This window comes from Engraulis encrasicolus, chromosome 24 (assembly GCF_034702125.1).
Source record: "Engraulis encrasicolus isolate BLACKSEA-1 chromosome 24, IST_EnEncr_1.0, whole genome shotgun sequence".
Lineage (NCBI taxonomy): Eukaryota > Metazoa > Chordata > Actinopteri > Clupeiformes > Engraulidae > Engraulis > Engraulis encrasicolus.
Genome location: NC_085880.1, coordinates 47,261,454 through 47,281,453, shown reverse-complemented (window position 1 = coordinate 47,281,453; position 20,000 = coordinate 47,261,454). Strand labels below are relative to the sequence as shown.

General features: G+C 45.5%; 1 protein-coding gene across 1 annotated transcript in view; it reads right to left on the bottom strand.

Annotated features, from left to right (window-relative positions):
* Positions 1–9,063, bottom strand: part of ndnfl (neuron-derived neurotrophic factor, like) — a 21,958-nt gene extending 12,895 nt beyond the window's left edge. Inside the window, exon 1 of the mRNA XM_063191316.1 lies at positions 8,870–9,063. Within this exon, the coding sequence (XP_063047386.1) occupies positions 8,870–9,063 (194 nt within the window). The remainder of the gene's footprint in view (positions 1–8,869) is intronic.
* Between the last annotated feature and the right edge of the window lie 10,937 nt (positions 9,064–20,000).

Below are 20,000 nucleotides of genomic sequence, written 5' to 3'. Positions count from 1 at the left end.
TTGCCACACACACACACACACACACACACACACACACACACACACACACACACACACACACACACACACTCAACTCCACTTTCAGTCCTCCATTTGGACGTTCTGAATCCATCCATCCATCCATCCATCCTGATCGACTCCCTAGCATTCTCTCTCACTCTCTCACTCTCTCTCTCTCTCTCTCTCTCTCTCTCTCTCTCTCTCTCTCTCATTCCATCCTCCCATCCTCCCGATTTTGACACGGACAGCTGTGCAAACATCATTCTGATGTCAAGGACATCGTTGCTTGCTAACCAGAAAACTTTAATGGACCAATTAATTCACCTTATAGCTTCAGATCCTGTCAGACTGCCTGTCTAACTGACTTGATTGCCTGTCTCTCTGTCTATCTCACTGACTGCCTGTCTTCCTGTCTCTCTGTCTATCTCACTGACTGCCTGTCTAACTGACTTGACTGCCTGCTCGACTGCCTATCTTGTCTGTCTGCCTGCCTGTCTGTCTGTCTGCCTACCTCTCTGCCTGTTCTGTCTATCTGTCTGCCTGTTTGTCTGTCTTGTCTGTCTGCCTGTCTGCCTGTCTGCCTGACTGACTGCCTGCCACTTAGGCTAGTGACAATGGCCTCAAAATTTGGAGACACCCCAACCGGAGGTAGAACAAAACCCAATAATGTTTTTCCTCATCTCTAAGGTGTCCCATACATGAAAATGATTCTTGGCCAAAGTGATTTTAATGCTAAGCCTAAAAATTTTACACATTTCCATATGCACCTCCAAACAAAAAAAGCACCCAAAATGTGACTTCTCCGTATGGGAGTAGATATACAAAAAAGCATGCAGAAAATTACCAGAAGCTCTGAGAGCTTTGAGAATTGGTATGCTTGTGCCCAGGGGCTACCTGCACCAGATAGAAGTGGTTGTATTGGACCATCTTGATGTATGAAGGAGATATAGGCATTTAATCACACACCTAAAATAGGCGGAAAATGAAAAAAGTGATATTTATACAGAATGTCATCATTTACATTGTAATTGCTTTGTCAGGGAATGTCATATGCACACATATGATATCTTGATGGAAAGGTGAGATTGTTCTGAATCCAGCAATACCTCATATGTATATATTTTCTGAATATTAAAGATGGCATATCGTTCAATGTATGAGGTGCCCAGAATGAAAAAAATCGAAAAGGAGTTACAGGACCTATTTCAATGCACTTAAGTGGTGACAGGAATGCTCACAATTGTATTACAGTAGGCTATATTACTTCAAATAAACTTATTATTAGTGTGTGGTGCAATAGATTATGCTTGAATATAGAATCAGATTAGGGTGAAAATATATTTATCACTAGTGTATATATATCTACAGTATATATATAATTTCTTGCACATCTGTATGTATTGTTAAGCTGGAAAATGCAGTGACTCCACGTACTTCCAATGCCTTGCAACTAGCTCATCAGAATATTGCATCACTCCTTTCAGGTAGATATGATAGAGGAAGGGGAAATAGAGTGGATGTTATTCAATTTGTTTAGAGATCTTTTATCTTCCACGAAGTGAAGCTCTCCAGTTCTTCTCCCATGAAAGAGCCAGCTATATATATATTTATATATTTCTTGCATCTGTAGGCAATTGTAAAGCTGGAAAAGATGAGATTGTGCTGAATCTAACATTACCTAATATGTATATATATTCTCAACATTGATGATGGTACACCGTTCAATACATAATGTGTCCAAAAAAGAAAGAAAATGAACCAGTCCATTCCATAGATATAAAAGTTCAAAGGCTGGTTCATTAATTAACCGTAGTGGTGCTCTGAAGCCTAGTATATATTTAAGTATAATATTATTAACCAATACAACACAGTGAGGGAACTATATGGTATAAGGATATTTGTTCTTAAAACTTCCTTACAATAATATAGCGTACCAGATACACTGCACCAACATACCACTGATGTATACAGGTATCGTAACGGCATTGATAAACCTAAATCAATAAAATCGATCGATCAATCAAAGTACATCATGATACAAAATTGTCATTCAATGTCCTAACGATTAGAGACAGAGAAAAGAGCAGAAAGAATGCATTGTGTACTGTACTGTATCACTTAAAGGGACAGTTTGGTCAATTTCAACATGCAGTTGTAATGCTCACACTACCCTGGACTTGTCAGTGCCTGAGATTTGTTTTTCTTCTTCTTCAGCCGTTTCCGAGATCCTGGTCATTGTAATGGGGGCAGCTCTTTGTTTACATTTCAAAAAAACATTTTTATTTATTCCCAAAAACATCCAAAAGGTTATGCAACATCATCAGACAACTAACAAACAGCAGTACCTTTTGGGGAAATATTTGGAGTTGGCCTATGTTTCATTTTTTAAAAATGTAAACAAACGCTGCCCCCATTAGAATTGCTCATATCTCGGAAAGGGCTGAGCCGAAAAATGTGGCATCACCAGGTACTGACAAGTCAAGGGTAGCGTGAGCAATACAACTGCATGTTGAAATTGACCAAACTGTCCCTTTAAGGCAGATGAGAATAAGCCTTTTCACATTTCATTTTAAAATAAGATACTATCGGGGCAGTTCTAATTTGGACAGGAAGCTGGTTCCAGCATTTTGCATAATGACTAAATGCCATCTCACCCTGTCTAGATCTGGTCAGTATAGGGAATTTAAGTTCATTACATTTCCCTGACTCTTTTATCCAATGGCTACATTCAGTGTGTGTGGAAAATACAGAGTGCAGGCTTATACTGTATATAGGGTTATAAGAGTTGAGCATGAAGATAAATACTCCTAGAAGATATGTGTATGATATGTGTGTTTTCAGCTTCTAAAAAGTTGAGGGGGATGACCAAACTCTTGTATCAGCTGGTAACTTGTCAGACCATTGGGATTACCTTGTCAGAGGCCAAGGCCAGACTGTTGGTGTTACAGTATTGCGAAGCAACATTACGTTTTAGTTCAGCCTCAGATCAAATGAAACAGTTCCTTCCAGGAGAGAATTGCACTCAAGGTACAGAACCTGAGTGGCATATTGGGTTAGGTACAGTCTGATTTTCTGTATATTGAACAGTGCAAAAGAGCATCAGTAATTTAAGCGGTGTTTTCAGAAACGATGGGCGGTCATAAATAATAACACCCAGGTTTATGTAGCGCTTTCTGGGGTAACAGTGGTTGACCTCATGTCTTGCTTGATATAATGGCAGATGATGGTGGTGTTGCTTCATCCATGTGGCCAGGTCTGAGAGACAGGCAGATAGACACATAGACATTGCAAAAAGGTGGAGCCAAGACAATGCATTAGAGCATTATAACACCCTAATTTTCCCAGCTATTTATTGTAATTCAAGTTGCAGACATTGAATGCATAGCTTGAAATGGTACAAAGGTTATTAAACATCTAGAGGTGAAAGAGATGTTCTGAAACGTTTGTAGTGTACACGCAGAAACTATGGAGTTATCTCGCTGGACAGACAGGTGTTTATCATCAACATAGCAGGGAGCAGGGTGAGTGGACAACATTGCCCAGTGAGATGAGATAAAGATGGCAAAGACAGGGGGGCCTAGCACAGAACCTTGGTACCCCTGAGAGGATTTGAGTTGAGGGGTCTTGAGCATGACACATTAAAGGAATGCCCAGTGTGGTCTACCTCCGATGCCTTGTTCCCAATTAATTGTATTAAGCCTACATTTAGCAAATGGACCTGGATAGATAACGTCATTACTCTTCTGACTTGCACTTTGGTTGGTCCTTTCTTCCAGGTCCAGCCAAACAATTTGCTTAGCTGTAGAATATGATGTGGTTGCTGGATTGAAGTCTAGTGTATTTGACACACTGAAAAGCATCAGCAGGTGCCAAATCAAAAAACTTCTTTAGATCTATGATCGAAACGTTGCTCCAAATAAATTAAGTCTTTTGCAAGCAGTGTGCAGATCCTTTCCCGCTCCTACATGATGGTATTAAGCCACACCTGAGTGATGTCAGGTAATGCCTGAGTGAACCTAATGAAGAAGCTGTGCATGGATCTATGAACTTTTGAATTCACTGAATAAGTTTGCTATTCCCCTCCCTGTTTATTTCAGTAGGCTCATGAAATAAAAGGCCTTTGCTTCCTGCTGTCAGGCTTTGGTAATACACATACCATTTGTATGTAAACATAAATCATTGCTCCTTCCAGGAGCAGTCTTTATTTATCACACTACCACCACCCAGCACCTCCTCCCTCCCTCCTCTCTATAATCACAGCAGACCTGGTTAAAGCCCATTAACTGGATAGGACATCACCAAGACTGCTAAAGACCTGTGGTGCTGAAGTGGCTGAGCTACTGGAATATTTATTCAGCCCGAGTGTACATCTTAGTAAGGCACCAACTCTGAACACATTATGCCTTATCCCGGTCCCCAAAAAGCCACATCCAAAAGAGATAAATTACTTAAACCGAGAGTCCCTCCCTTCACACAGCATGAAGACAATGCTGTTACATACACTCTGACTGCAGTAAGTCATGCACTGGATCTTCTTGGATGATAATACAATTGTAGGCTGTATTAAGGCAGGAGGGAATACAGGAGTACAGGGTTTTGCAGTGGTGTAATGCACCTACAACTCAACACTAAGACCAAGCAGATGAAGGTGGACTTTTGGAGGTCTAAGCCCGCTCTGCAACCAATCTCCATTGAGGTTGATGAAGTGGAGATTGTAAGCACATCTAAGTATTTCAGCGTATAACAAGACAACAAACTGGACTGGTCAGCCAAAGATGCAGTTTAGAAAAAAATACAGTATTGGCTATACTTGTCTGCTATAAACTCCTTAATATGTTCTATGAGACTGTTGAAGCCAGTATGTGTCCTTTTCTATGCAGTGGTGTGCTGGGGAGGGAGCACAATGAAGAGGGGGTATTGGGTGTCTTGAAAGACTGATAAGGAAAGCTAGCTCTTTTATGGAAGAAGAACTGGAGACCTCCACTTCGTGGAAGATAAAAGATTTCTGAACAAACTGAATAACATCCACTCTATTTCCAGAGATGTATAGTAACGAAGTAAAAGTAACGAAGTACTGTACTTAAGTACTAAACTGCAGTAATATTTTTTTCCTCATACTTGTACTTTTACTGCACTACATTTTTCTGATGAAATTAATACTTTTACTCCGATATATTTTTCATGTGCTGCTTTCGTTACCCGTTACTCGTTTCTATGCCCGAGCGCTAGATGGCTCTGTTATCACCAGATATGAACGTGTTCACGGTCAGTGGGCGATGCAATGGTAGGGAAATAAAAGCAGATCGCATTCTCGCGCATGTCTTTTGACGCGGTCAGTGAGGCTCAGTTGGCATTGACACTGGCATGTTGGCAAGATGGATGAGGTAGACGAGGTATCGCCATCAACATCAACAACACCAACCACCTCACATTGCGGCGAGGAGGAGGAGGATGATGGCTGCCATCCCTGGCCCTATTTAGATTCAATGTTCTCCTTTGAGGGACAAAGCTGTTTTAATAACAAACCATAATGGTATTTGCACTTCATAAGAGACTTATTGTACAGAGCTCTAATAAACCAAATGGTATTCAAACTTTTGACTGACTTTTTTTCCCCCATTTTTTTTTAATGCAGTACTTTTACTTCTACTTCTACTTTTTACTCAAGTAGCAAAACTTGCAATACTTCTACTTGCTTTACTTAAGTACAACACATTTTGAATACTTTTGTCCTTCTACTTGAGTAAGGTAAGGAAAGGTTACTTTTGACTTTTACTCAAGTCATTTGACAAGATGATACTGGTACTTCTACTCCACTACTTTTCTCCAGTACTTTATACATCTCTGTCTATTTCCCCTTCCTCTATCATATCTACCTGAAAGGAGTGATGCAATATTCTGATGAGCTAGTTGCAAGGCATTGGAAGTAGGTGGAGTAACTGCATTTTCCAGCTTAACAATGTGCAAGAAATTATATACACACACTAGTGATAAATATATTTTCACCCTAATCTGATTCTTCATTCAAGTATAATCTATAGCACCACACAATAATAATAAGTTTATTTGAAGTAATATACTGTAATACAATTGTGAGCATTCCTGTCACCACTAATGTGTATTGAAATAGGTCCTGTAACTCCTTTTCGATTTTTTTTCATTCTGGGCACCTCATACATTGAACGATATGCCATCTTTAATATTCAGAAAATATATACATATGAGGTATTGCTGGATTCAGAACAATCTCACCTTTCCATCAAGATATCATATGTGTGCATATGGCATTCCCTGACAAAGCAATTACAATGTAAATGATGACATTCTGTATAAATATCACTTTTTTTCATTTTCCGCCTATTTTAGATGTGTGATTAAATGCCTATATCTCCTTCATACATCAAAATGGTCAAATCCAACCACTTCTATCTGGTGCAGGTAGCCCCTGGGCACAAGCATACCAATTCTCAAAGCTCTCAGAGCTTCTGGTAATTTTCTGCATGATTTTTTGTATATCTACTCCCATACGGAGAAGTCACATTTTGGGTGCTTTTTTTGTTTGGAGGTGCATATGGAAATGTGTAAAATTTTTAGGCTTAGCATTAAAATCACTTTGGCCAAGAATCATTTTCATGTATGGGACACCTTAGAGATGAGGAAAAACATTATTGGGTTTTGTTCTACCTCCGGTTGGGGTATCTCGAAAACGAAGGCCTTTTTGGGCCCATTGTCACTAGCCTATATCTATCTATCTATCTATCTGCCTGTCTTGGTTGCCTGTCTTGTCTGTCTTGTCTGCCTGCCTGTCTGTCTGCCTCCACCTCCACCACTAAACAGCCGTCACGTCCGAGTGCAGCAGTGCAGTGGACAGACTGCAGCACACAGGGAGACTCTGTTGCTAATTTACGGCCTCGAGTGCTAGCTGCGGGTCTCTGGCGCTAGCCACCGGTCTCTGGCAGGGACTATGTGTTAGCATAAGGGTCCCCGGCCAAAGAGCCCTGTTAGCTTTAGCATCAAGATCTGGGCCAAAGAGACCCGTTAGCTTTAGCATCAAGATCTGGGCCAAAGAGCCCCCGCTAACGTTAGCATTAGGGTCTCGGCCAAAGACCCCCCCGTTAGCGTTAGCATAAGGGTCCCCGGCCAAAGAGCCCCCGCTAACGTTAGCATAAGGGTCTCGGGCCAAAGAGCCCCCCCGTTAGCGTTAGCATTAGGGTCTGGGCCAAAGAGCCCCCCCCCCCCCCCCCGCTAGCGTTAGCATCAGGACCTGGGCCAAAGCACCCCCCGCTAACATTAGCATTAGGGTCTGGGCCAAAGGGCCACCCGCTTAGCTTTAGCATTAGGGTCTGGGCCAAAGAGCCCCCGCTAGCTTTACACGCTTCGCAAAACATGGCATTGGCACTGCAGAGAACATGGGGCCAGAGAGACCAAATAGTACATGTACTGTAGGGCTGACTGCAGTCGTGCTATGGTGGAGTCAGACAGACTGATATAAGGCTATATGAAATTATGTGTAAGGTATTAAAAATTTGAGTACGTTCTGTAGTAGGTGTGAATGAAGTGACGCATAAATGTGCAGGCACTCTTGAGTTTCCCCCTGAGGGATAATAAAGTTTACCTTGACTTTGACCTTAAATATCCTCATCCTCATAATGCACCCACTATTAATAGCTTTAAATCTAGACTCAAGACAAAGCTGTTCTCAGATGCTTTCCCCTAGCTTAAATTACTTATTCTTATTATTTTTATTTTTTATTTAATTTGTTTCATTTTATTTTATTTTATTATTATTTTTACCTTATGTTTTATCTTAATGTTTTTAAATGCTTTTTGACTCTAATTCATTTCCTTCTTTCTTCCCTGTTTCCTTTCATTTACATTTGTTAACTTTGTGAAGCACATTGAGTTGCACCTGTGTATGAAATGCGCTATATAAATAAACTTGCCTTGCCTTGCCTTGCCTCATATGAGTATCCTCATCAATGTCATGATATTTAACCCCTTAGTGCAGAGCTTCCATTAAAACCTAATTGTCACCAAAATTGTAATGACAAAGTCTTAATCTGTTACTTAAGGCTCCTAGTAATGTCATAGCTATGTTATGATGTATACAACAACTATAGTTGAGTCTTTTCAGCAAAGAGTGAACGGACCCGCCAACGGACCCATCTGCACAAAGAGGTTAATTTACAAAGTACTTAAGTTCTTTCAGTGGAGGTACCGCGCCTTTGGACTTGGTGCCTGGTGGGTGCGTAGGTTCCAGTGGATTAACTTGAAGCAAGGAAGAGGAACTCGCACACCGTAATGCCGAATGCAATAGTACCTAAACTTTTATTGCATTATGGAAAAACAAAAAAAGTGCTTCCCAAGTGCAGTGTAGACGTTTCGGTCACAGTCAGACCATGATGATGAAAATCTGACTGAGCCATTTTTTTTTTTTTTTAAAGATTTTTTTGGGGGTCTCCGGATCTCAGACGTAGCAACCCAGTGGCCTTACTTTAGAGCCACGGTAGGGCCTGTGCTAGCCTGATTATCGTTGAATGATTGACCTTGCCTCCTCCACTTGTGCTTGTCTCCTCGCCCCGCCTCCTGGCCCCGCCTCCGTCGAGAAAACAATACAGTTTCCCAGCTGTCAGTGTATAGCCGCAACAACTTTTGGGGGACTGTTTTTCATTCACCATCCCAATTGCAAATGAGAAGAAGAAGGCTTTACAATTAAGCTTTGGCAAGATATTGAAATATAATGCTGTTGCCAGTGATGTCATCATGACATATTACTTCCTGGTACGAGGAGACAAGCACAAGTGGAGGAGGCAAGATCGCATATTGTAACGCACTCTATGTGTTGTATGGATGACCCTATGACCCTTACCTGCGAGTCTTGCCCTTGGGCAGGTGTAGGGGGGTGACCTTGTCCTCCAGCAGCCAGGCGGTGGGGCGCAGGGGCACCTCGTTCTCCGGGGACAGGGCCGACGCTAGGGGTACGGGCACGAGCAGGGAGAAGGGCCCCCAGGGGCCCCCACACACCAGGGCCACAGCCAGCCCCAGGCACCACGACACACTCATGCTGCTCAGATGCCAGAGGACTCCGATCCCTGTAGAGGAGAGAGAGAGAGAGAGAGAGAGAGAGAGAGAGAGAGAGAGAGAGAGAGAGAGAGAGAGAGAGAGAGAGAGAGAGAGAGAGAGAATTATACATTTTCAAAACACCTTTATTACAAATTCTTGGAATACAGACGCGCAAAAAGTGCCATGGAGTAACAATCACAAAAAAACAAAGTTACAAACCCCAACTCCGATGAAGTTGGGACGTTTGGTAAACAGTGAATAAAATCAAAATGGTATCATTTTCAAAACATTCAATCTATTCATTAGATGGAGAATAGTGAAAAGACAACATATTAAGTGTTAAAACCGAGAAAAAATATTGTTTTGGGGGACATATGTACTCGTTTCTAATTTGATAAATCCAACACGTCTCAAAAGAGTTGGGACGGGGACAATAAATGGCAGCAAATATCGAGGAAGACTGAAAACAAAACAAAAGACAACACTTAACAGTTAAATACATTAACCGATGAGATGATTTTATATAAAAAACAGTGTTAATTCCTATCTTGGACATGATTTCACCATCTTAAATGGTGGGTGTATTCCTTGTCATGTTTTGCAATGTTTTCCTTTCTGTAGTGCTTACAGTGTGACAGGTCTTGACCAAAAGCCCACCATTTTATCACCTGCTGGTCCTTATGATGGAGCCAAACTGTTAAAACATAGTAGAGAATGCAATTTGACCTTACTATGTGGCAGTAATCGAAGATCTCCCTTCAAAATATAATGCATGAGTGGCTTTTCATGCTGTTTAAAACCAATTTATACCATTCAGCACTGTATTTAACTCTACAGATGAGTGAGAACATCTTAACCAATGCACTACTGCACCCGCATGCCATCATGGAGGCTGACTTTTGAAGTTAGCACTAACACAAGTTGGATGGTCCATTTTCACTGTAGCACAGGATGTGCAATGCTCTATTATTGTCAAAAAGAATGGACTTCTACAACTTCTGCTGACTTCTGTGAACAAAGGACAGTTTCCCATGTCTTCTGGGTTTATTTCAAGTGAGCTCAGGTGCTTAGGAGAATGTTACACCCCTGTATCATTTGCACGCATTAAGCATTCTTAATATGGTCAATTTTCAATAGCTCTAGCACTCCAGGAATTAGAGTGAGACTACAGCCAATATATATTTCATGGTGTCATGAACCTATACAATGATTTTAGTAAGAAAAATATGTCTTATATACACTCAATCGTGGTAAATCAAAGGGAATTCAAAAATGTATGCAATAACTATGGTAATTATTCCCTTTGCATCTTTAATTCTGAGTGACTCAGCCTCTCTGTGATGATCTTATACCTGGACACCTATATTGTCCGTCAGTACAATTCATTTTGAAATGTTCTTCTTTGTTGTTTGATCTTATTTGGATGTTTACTAAATTTCACTGATCCCCGTCCCAACTTATTTGAGACGTGTTGGATTTATCAAATTAGAAATGAGTACATATGTCCCCCAAAACAATATTTTTTCTCGGTTTTAACACTTAATATGTTGTCTTTTCACTATTCTCCATCTAATGAATAGATTGAATGTTTTGAAAATGATAGCATTTTGATTTTATTCACTGTTTACCAAACGTCCCAACTTCATCGGAGTTGGGGTTTGTACATAGGTAAATATATGGCTTACATGTCAGGCAGGTGCCAATAAATGTGCAAAAAGCAATTCATCATTTCTAACAGAGCACACAGCACCATAAGGACACCAGGTTTGTTAAAAAAATCTCCAAATTGTTCATTAGCTTATAGAAGCAAAAATCAATTAAAATGCGAGATCTCACAAGGGCAGCAAAAAGCAAGAGAGAGAGATAGAGAGTTGGAGAGAGAGATGGAGAGGGAGAAGCAAATTGAGAGATGTAGTTAGTGAGCGTAACAGAGAGAGTGCGAATGAAAGACAATCACAGAGAGAAGGACACAGATTTGTAAGAGGAAAAGAGAGAGAGGGATAGAGAGAGAGAGAGTTGAGGAGAGAGATAGAGAGAGCGAGAGAATAGACAACACAAATTAGGGAGGATGGGAAGTGAGGGAGACGTGTGGGAGCGCATGCATGCTGTTAAACACACCATCAATCAAGCCCCTTAATTCCCTCTGAAGAAAGTTTTGATTTGTTGTTGTTTGCGCCAGCTGTTTCCTAGATGCAGCTGTGTCAGGCTGAGGCAGGGCTGGACTGGGCGTGTGGCATACAGGGCATTTCCCAGTGGGCCCACAGGCTGTTTTTGTCCCCTGCCATTTAGATGGGGTAGCTCATTGGTTCATCATCAATATAGACAATCGACTGAGCAATAATATCACTTAAAGGTGCACTGTGTAATATTTTTAGTAGTTAATTTCCAGAGTCAAGCTGCCACAGGGCTGGACTGGGCGTGTGGCCTACAGGGCGTTTTCCCGGTGGGCCCAGAGTCTGTATTGACTCTGCCCTGATGAGGGCCACTCCTTGACCGAAGCATGTTTGCGTTTTTAACTTTTCTACAATGATTTAGCTATTTAATAAAGCTATTTTAACTTTTTTTTGGGAAGAGTGCCTTGGATACCTTGTTTCTTTTGCTTCCATTTTTGACCAAAGAGCACCTTTGGACTACCAACCAAAAACGGCGTACTAGCCCTCCAAACTTTTCCTATTGGGCCCACAGTCTGTTGTTTTTTTCCCCGCCATTTAGATGAGGTTAGCCTGGCGTAGGGGAGATAATGAAAAAAAATCCTGAGCCTGAACTTTTTTCCCTGCTCTAACGACGACGACAAGATACTGCATAGTGACGTAACGTAGGCCTATTTTGACACATTATTCAAACATTTAATAGCCTGTGTATGACCATTATTCAAGCCTGATAGTAGAAGAAAACCCTGAACCTGTAACACTTTCTGAGATAAGAATAACCAAATGGCTAATTATTATCAATGTTTTTATTTTTGCAAACTCTGTCAAGCCTGAAATCAGGCACGGAGCCTGAATACTATCAGCCCTGCTGGCGACGCCATCCTATGTACTCCACCCAAAGATTTTGGCTCTGCTGTACATCGTCTGGCGAAACCCTCCTAGCTCGGTTCGCTCACTGTTTAGCCAATCAGCAAACTGTTGAGAGTGGTGATGCAGAACTCACCCGCGAAGTCCGTTATTGATTGGTTAAGGTAACACTATTCACACTTTTGTTTTGTTATTTGTATGCTCTTGTGACACTATATCATAACAGTCATGCTAATAAAGCACAATATGGGTTTTAATTTTAATTCAGAATGGCAGAGTAAGATCAGACCATGTCCCACCCTCCACGGAGACGGATTCCTCTTAGCTATCGCCAGACTGTTTGACGGAGTCAACAGTCGGCTTTCGGCCAGGCTAAGATGGGGGAGCCCATTACTCCATCATCAACATAGCCAATCGACAATCAACTGAGCCAGTCATATCACTTAAGCTAAAATCCTCTTTTGAAGAGGAAATGGCGTTTGGACTTGATTCTGATCTATGCCAGTGAGAGTGATGTGTTGTCGTGCTCCATCTCTCCTCCCCTGCCCCTATAGGCCACCTGCCCTGTGATGTCACTCTTGTGAATAGACAGAGAAGGCAGTGGGCGGCCGACAGTCATCAGGGGCACTTTTATGTTTGTTTGTTTCGAATTTTCCCTTAGAGACCAGTATAATGGAGGCTAACTTGGCATGGAACGTTAGTAAACCTCCCTCCCAAAAGCCTCATACAGTGTCGATGCCGTTTGTCTGGGGGACTGTTCCTTCAGTCCAGCAGCGGTACCTGTGCCTCCCATTTCCGAACCGATGTAGTTGACGAGGTCGCAGGTTCGCGCCCTGAGGGGGGCGAACAGGTGCAGGAAGACCTCTGTCACACCGGCCCACAAGTTAAGATGGGGCGGCGGCCCAATGGGCGCATCCTTAATATACGTACAGTGGACTGAGCCCTTCAAAACTGTTGTGTGGGTGTGGGGGTGGGCCCTACCGTGGCTCAAATGGTAGGGCACTCGTTTACTATGCGGCCGAACAGGGTTCGAGTCCAGGCCCAGGCCCTCTGCCAACCCGTCCCGGCCTCTCTCTCCCACCCAACTCGCTTCCTGTCACCATCTGCACTGTAATATTATCATGAAGACCAAAAAAATATCGGTAACACTTTCTATGAAGCCCATATCTATAGCGCATTATGAGCGCATTTATAACAAATTATAATGCACATTATAATTACTTACAACACATTACGACTACACCGATGATGTTTCATGATGCTTTATGTTAACAGTAATGACTAACCATGAATCTAGCTTATAATACTTTATAAATCCAAGGGTATTATGAGTGCTCATGACTGGATATAAACTACAGGCTGCCTGATGGGGCTTACAGTACATTATGATGCATTATAGATGTGCATTATACAGTGCATTATAGGTGCATCCATATGAACTTCACTTTACTTAGAGCACACATTGACGACTTATGATCTGACATGAAACATTATAGCATCTTATGAGCCCTTATGACAGTTTATCATCCAGGTGTTTGCATAGAGGGGTATAGGTACTCATAATAAGCCCAATTAGGCAGCCTGTTGTTTATAGCCAGTCATGAGCACTCATGACACCCTTGGATTTATAAAGCATTATAAGCTAGATTCATAGTTATTCATAACTGTTAATATAAAGCATCATGAAGCATTATGAGTGTAGTCATAATACGTTATAAGTAATTATAATGTGCATTATAATTTGTTATAAATGCGCTTATAATGTTGGCTTTAAGTAAAGTGTTACCAAAATATCTTTAAGGGGGGTACTGTGGCGCAGCTCGCTAAGCCCCCCACATTTGGGCTTGCATGCCCACCCACGGGGACCCCGGTTAGAGTCCGGCCGGGGTCATCTCCCGAACCGCCCCTGTCTCTCTGTCCTATTCGCCTCCTGTCACCATCTTCGACTGTCCTGTCAAATAATGTCATAAAAGCCCCTGAAAAACAATTTAAAAAAAGAAAAAATCTTGAAATAAAACTGATGTGTGGGTGTGGGGGTGAGGTACTGGTCCATTCCCGGGCCGGTGTGTAGTTCCAGTCCAGCTCTGGGAGGAGAGGCAGCAGGGTATAGCGGTCTATCACCATAGTGATCTATCACCATTTAAATGGAAACGCAATGCGATGGCAGTGACTCCACGCAGATGCTGATGCTGATGCACCCCCACTTCACTTCACTTCAGCTGCCGCTAAATACTGGAGTCCATCATACCATACCAGCTGACACACACACACACACACACACACACACACACACATGTGACGGAGGTCATCTTGCACCTGTTCACCCCCCTCGGGGATCGAACGTGCGACCTCGTCAACTACAACGGTTCGGCAATGGGAGACACAGTACGATACCGCTGGGCCAAGAGACTAGTCTCTCGGCCCAACGGCACGAGACTGTATGAGGCTATCGGAGGGAGGTTTACCAACGTTCCACGCCAACTCTGTGCTAGTTAGCCTCCGTTACACTCTCCCCCTTAAACCTCACTCCCATCCCGGGTCATACGGCACCACTGTGACGGAGGTCATCTTGCACCTGTTCACCCCCCTCGGGGATCGAACGTGCGACCTCGTCAACTACAACGGTTCGGCAATGGGAGACACAGTACGATACCGCTGGGCCAAGAGACTAGTCTCTCGGCCCAACGGCACGAGACTGTATGAGGCTATCGGAGGGAGGTTTACCAACGTTCCACGCCAACTCTGTGCTAGTTAGCCTCCGTTACACACACACACACACACACACACACACACACACACAGACACACACACATGCGCACACACACATTCTCTCGCTCTCTCTCTCTCTTTCTCTCTCTCTCACACACACACACACACACACACACACACACACACACACACACACACCACACACCACACACACACACACACACACACACACACACACACACACACACACACACACACACACACACACACACACACACACACACACACACACACACACAAACACACGTAATATGGGCTCATTCGAGTTGACAGTGAGTGGGAAGAAAACGCTCACTGATGGTAAATGAAATCAAGGCCCACCGGCCCACCGCATCCGAATCTGCATCTGCTGAGGACGATTGCACACAAATGAGACGAGATGAGATGAAGAGAGAGAGAGGAGAGAAGGAAGGAAGGAAGGGAAGAGGGGAGGGTGAGGGGAAAAGAAAACTGAGAGGAAAAGAGAGGGAACAGAGAAGGAAGGAAGGAAAGAAGGGAAGAGGGGAGAAGAAGAGTGAGAGGAAAAGAGAGGGAGCAGAGAAGGAAGGAAAGAAGGGGAGAGGGGAGGGTGAGGGTGAGGGGAAAAGAAGACTGAGAGGAAAAGAGAGGGAACAGAGAAGGAAGGAAGGAAAGAAGGGAAGAGGGGAGAAGAAGAGTGAGAGGAAAAGAGAGGGAGCAGAGAAGGAAAGAAGGGAGAAGGAAGGGGGAGGGGAAAAGAAGACTGAGAGGAAAAGAGAGGGAGGGAGGAGAGAAGGAAGGAAGGGAGAGGAGAGGGGAGGGTGAGGAGAAAAGAAAACTGAGAGGAGAAGAGAGGGAACATAGAAGGAAAGAGAGAGAGGAAAGAGTGAGGGGAAAAGAAGACTGAGAGGAGAAGAGAGAGAGAGAGTGAAGTCCACGTCTTCTGTGGTGATGATTCATTGATAGGAGGAAACATTTTGTCTTATTCAGTGGGACTTATTCATGCAGAGAGAGAGAGAGAGAGGAGGAGGAGAAGGAGGAAGAGGAGGAGGAGGAGGAGGAGAGAGAGATTAAGAGAGAGAGGAGGAGGAGGTGGAGGAGGAGTAGGAGGAGGAGGAGGAGGGAGAGAGAGAGAGGAGGAGGAAGAGGGAGAGAGGAGGAGAGCGGGAGGAGGAGAGAAGAGGAGAGGTGGAGGAGGAGGAGAAGAAGGAGGGGGAGAGGAGGAGAGGAGGAGGAGGAGGAGGAGGAGGAGGAAAGAGAGAGATCCAGAGAGGGAGAGGAGGAGGAGGTAGAGAAGAGGGGGAGGAGAAGGAGGGAGAGAGAGATCGACAGAGAAGGAGGTTGAGGAGGAGGAGGAGGGGGAGAAGAGGAGGAGGAGAAGGAGGGGGAGAAAAGGAGAGGAGGAGGAGAAGGAGGAGGAGGGAGAGAAGAGGAGAGGAGGATGATAAGAAGGAGGAGGAGGAAGAGGAGGTGGAGGAGAAGGACGGGGAGGAGGAGGAAGTGGAGGAGGAGGAAGGGGAGGAAGAGGAGAAGGAGGAAGAGGAGGAGGAGGAGGAGGGAGAGAGAGAGATTGAGAGAGGAGGAGGATGTGGCAGGCTGAATTAGTCCTATGTTCTCGAGCCTATACCAGATCTCCCTCCTCTCCTCCCCTACCAGATCTCCCTCCTCTCCTCCCCTACCAGATCTCCCTCCTCTCCTCCCCTACCAGATCTCCCTCCTCTCCTCCCCTTCCAGATCTCCCTCCTCTCCTCCCCTACCAGATCTTCCTCCTCTCCTCCCCTTCCAGATCTCCCTCCTCTCCTCCCCTACCAGATCTCCCTCCTCTCCTCCCCTACCAGATCTCCCTCCTCTCCTCCTCTACCAGATCTCCCTCCTCTCCTCCCCTACCAGATCTCCCTCCTCTCCTCCGCTCGGAGAGAATCACTCACTCCCTCCGCGAACCCTCAAAGTGCAGCGTGTTGGCAGCATAATGATCGAAGAGTACGCAGCTTCCTCATAATACAGCTCTATTTATAGCAGGCCAAGTCCAAATTGGCTTGTTGGTTTGGCTTTAAATAGACTTTCTCTAATGGTCTAACTTCTCTTCCTCCACCTCCTACCTCTCTCCACCCTCCAACTCCACCTCTCACTACCAGAGGCGGACTTGCCATTAGGCAAACCTAGGCAATTGCCTAGGGCCTCAACCAAATCTGTCGTCCATAGGGGCCCCAACTGCTCAAAAAAGGCAGACTTGATCTTAATTTGTCTCGTATGTAAAGAAATTGAAAATATACATGAGACAATCACTAAAATAGCTACAAAAACACAGACGTTCGAATTTCTATGATGACTTTTGAGGGCCCCATGTTTATATTTCACCTAGGGCCCCAAAATGTCTAAATCCGTCCCTGCTCACTCCCCACTCCTCAACACCCACCACCACCACGCAGCCCCCACCACCACCACCACGCAGCCCCCACCACCACCACCACGCAGCCCCCACCACCACCACGACGCAGCCCCCACCACCACGACGCAGCCCCCACCACCACCACCACGACGCAGCCCCCCAAAATCTGGCAGAGCAGTGTGTACGTATATGCGCTGCCTGTACGCTGGGGAAACGAGCAATTTAGCTGGAGCTGGAATAATAAAAAGGAAAGCGACACAACAAATGCGGTACCTGGCTAGGCCTGTGAAGCCCACCGCCCGCCTGCCTGCCTGCCTGTGAAGCCCACCGCCCGCCTGCCTGCCTGCCTGCCTCCCTGCCTGCCTGCCTGTCTGCCTGCCTGCCTGCCTGCCTGCCTGCCCGCCCGCCCGCCTGCCCACCTAACCGCCCGCCCGCCTGCCTGCCTGCCTGCCCGCCTGCCTGCCCGCCCGCCTGCCCGCCTGCCCGCCTGCCCGCCTGCCTGCCTGCCTGCCTGCCTGCCCGCCTGTCTGTCTCCCTACCTGCCTGCCTCCCTGCCTGCCTGCCTGCCTGCCTGCCTGCCTCCCTGCCTGCCTGCCTGCCTGCCTCCCTGCCTGCCTGCCTGCCTGTCTGCCTGCCTGCCTGTCTCCCTGCCTGCCTGCCTGCCATAGTGCCTGCCCGCCTGCCCGCCTGTCTGCCTGCCATAGTGCCTGCCCGCCTGCCCGCCTGTCTGCCCGCCTGCCTGCCTGCCCGCCTGCCTGCCTGCCTGCCTGCCTGTCTGCCTGTCTCCCTGCCTGCCTGCCTGCCATAGTGTCTGTCTGCCTGCCTGCCTGCCTGCCTGCCTGCCTGCCTGCCTGCCCGCCTGCCTGCCTGCCTGCCTAACCACTCGCCTGCCTGACAAACACAAACTGCGGAGCAAACTTTAAAACAAACGCTCCTCAGATGTTATTTTGGTGTCCGCATCTCTCGCTTTCTCTCTCTCTCTCCCTCTCTCTCTCTCTCCCTCCCCCCATATCCTTCTCTGTTTTCTTTTTCTCTCTTTCGCTCTCTCTCTCTCTCTCTCTCTCTCTCTCTCTCTCTCGCTCTCGCTCTCTCTCTCTCCATATCTTTCCCTCTGTTTTCTTTTTCCCTCGTTCTCTGTGTACTGTATATACCTCCCACTGTTAGTCTGATTGTTGATTGTGCAGAATGTCCCCTGTGAGGCAGAGGAGCGAGATCAAAGTGACAGAGTCCTCAAAAGACACCAGAGACAGAGAGAGGGAGAGAGAGTAATGAGAGAGGTGACGAGAAGGATAGGGATAGAGTGAGAGAAAGAGTAGGAGAGAGATCAAGAGAGAAAGAGATAGCGACAGATAGATAGATGAAGATAAGGGGACAAATACAGAGAGAGAGAGAGAGAGAGAGAGAGAGAGAGAGAGAGAGAAGATGGAGAGAGAGAGAGAGAGAGAGAGAGAAAGACAGAGAGAATGAGATAGTGAGATAGTGAGCGAGAAAGAAAGAAAGAGAGAGAAATATATATAAACAACTGTGTTTGTCGCTGCGGTGATAGTGCCCTGTATAGATCAGATGACAGCGTGGGTTTATTATCAGAGTCAGGGAAGCCGGCATGAAGAGACAAAGGGCCCAGGGAGAGACGGGAGGGGGGCAGAATTAGGTCCTAATTACGAATGAGGGCTGGGGGTGCTTGCTGATGACTTTGTCCCGTTCCTGTCCAAAACTCTCACCGTCCCTGATCAAACTCCCCGACTCACGATGGCGAAGTCAGCTGAGCACATATCAACGCAGCGCAGCTCGTCTCAGCTCATATCAGCTCCGTTCAGCAAAGTGTCAACAGCTGCCTGATTACGAGGCGTATAGGAGACTCATTAGTCCCCACAGCAGCAGACACCCCATAAAGAGGAGAGGAGAGAAACGGAGGGAGAGAGAGATGGAGGGAGAGACCCCGTAAAGAGGAGAGGAGAGGGGGAGAGAGACCGCGTAAAGAGGAGAGGAGAGAAACGGAGGGAGAGAGAGATGGAGGGAGACACCCCAAAGAGGAGAGGAGAGAAACTGAGAGAGAGATGGAGGGAGAGACCCCGTAAAGAGAAGAGGAGAGAGGGAGAGAGACACCGTAAAGAGAAGAGGAGAGAGGGACCCCGTAAAGAGGAGAGGAGAGAGATGGAGAGAGAGAAGAGGAGCGGAGAGAAACAGAGGGAGAGAGAGATGGAGAGAGACCCCATAAAGAGGAGAGGAGAGAGATGGAGAGAGAGAAGAGGAGCGGAGAGAAACAGAGGGAGAGAGAGATGGAGAGAGACCCCATAAAGAGGAGAGGAGGAGAGAGACACCGTAAAGAGAAGAGGAGAGGAGAGAAACAGAGGGAGAGAGAGATGGAGGGAGAGACCCCATAAAGAGGAGAGGAGAGGGGGAGAGAGACACCGTAAAGAGGAGAGGAGAGAGGGGGAGGGAGAGAGCTATGGAGAGAGAGAGAGAGAGAGAGAGAGAGAGAGAGAGAGAGAGAGAGAGAGAGAGAGAGAGAGAGAGAGAGAGAGAGAGATGTGTATGGAAATATGCAAGTCAGGCTGAGCCTGGGGTATGATATGCTTTCATGTGTTTGAGAGAGGCACCGACAGACATACAGACAGACAGAGACCAACAGAAGTAGAGAGATTGGTAGCCTATTTAACCCATTGATGCCTGATGTTGCGTTGCGCAACATTGGCCCTGGCGCCTGGAGCTGCATTACGCAACATTCAGGCTCATGAGATTTGAGACAACTTTATTAAAAATCTGTTTGTTTGAGATGAATTAACACATTTTTATGAAAGATG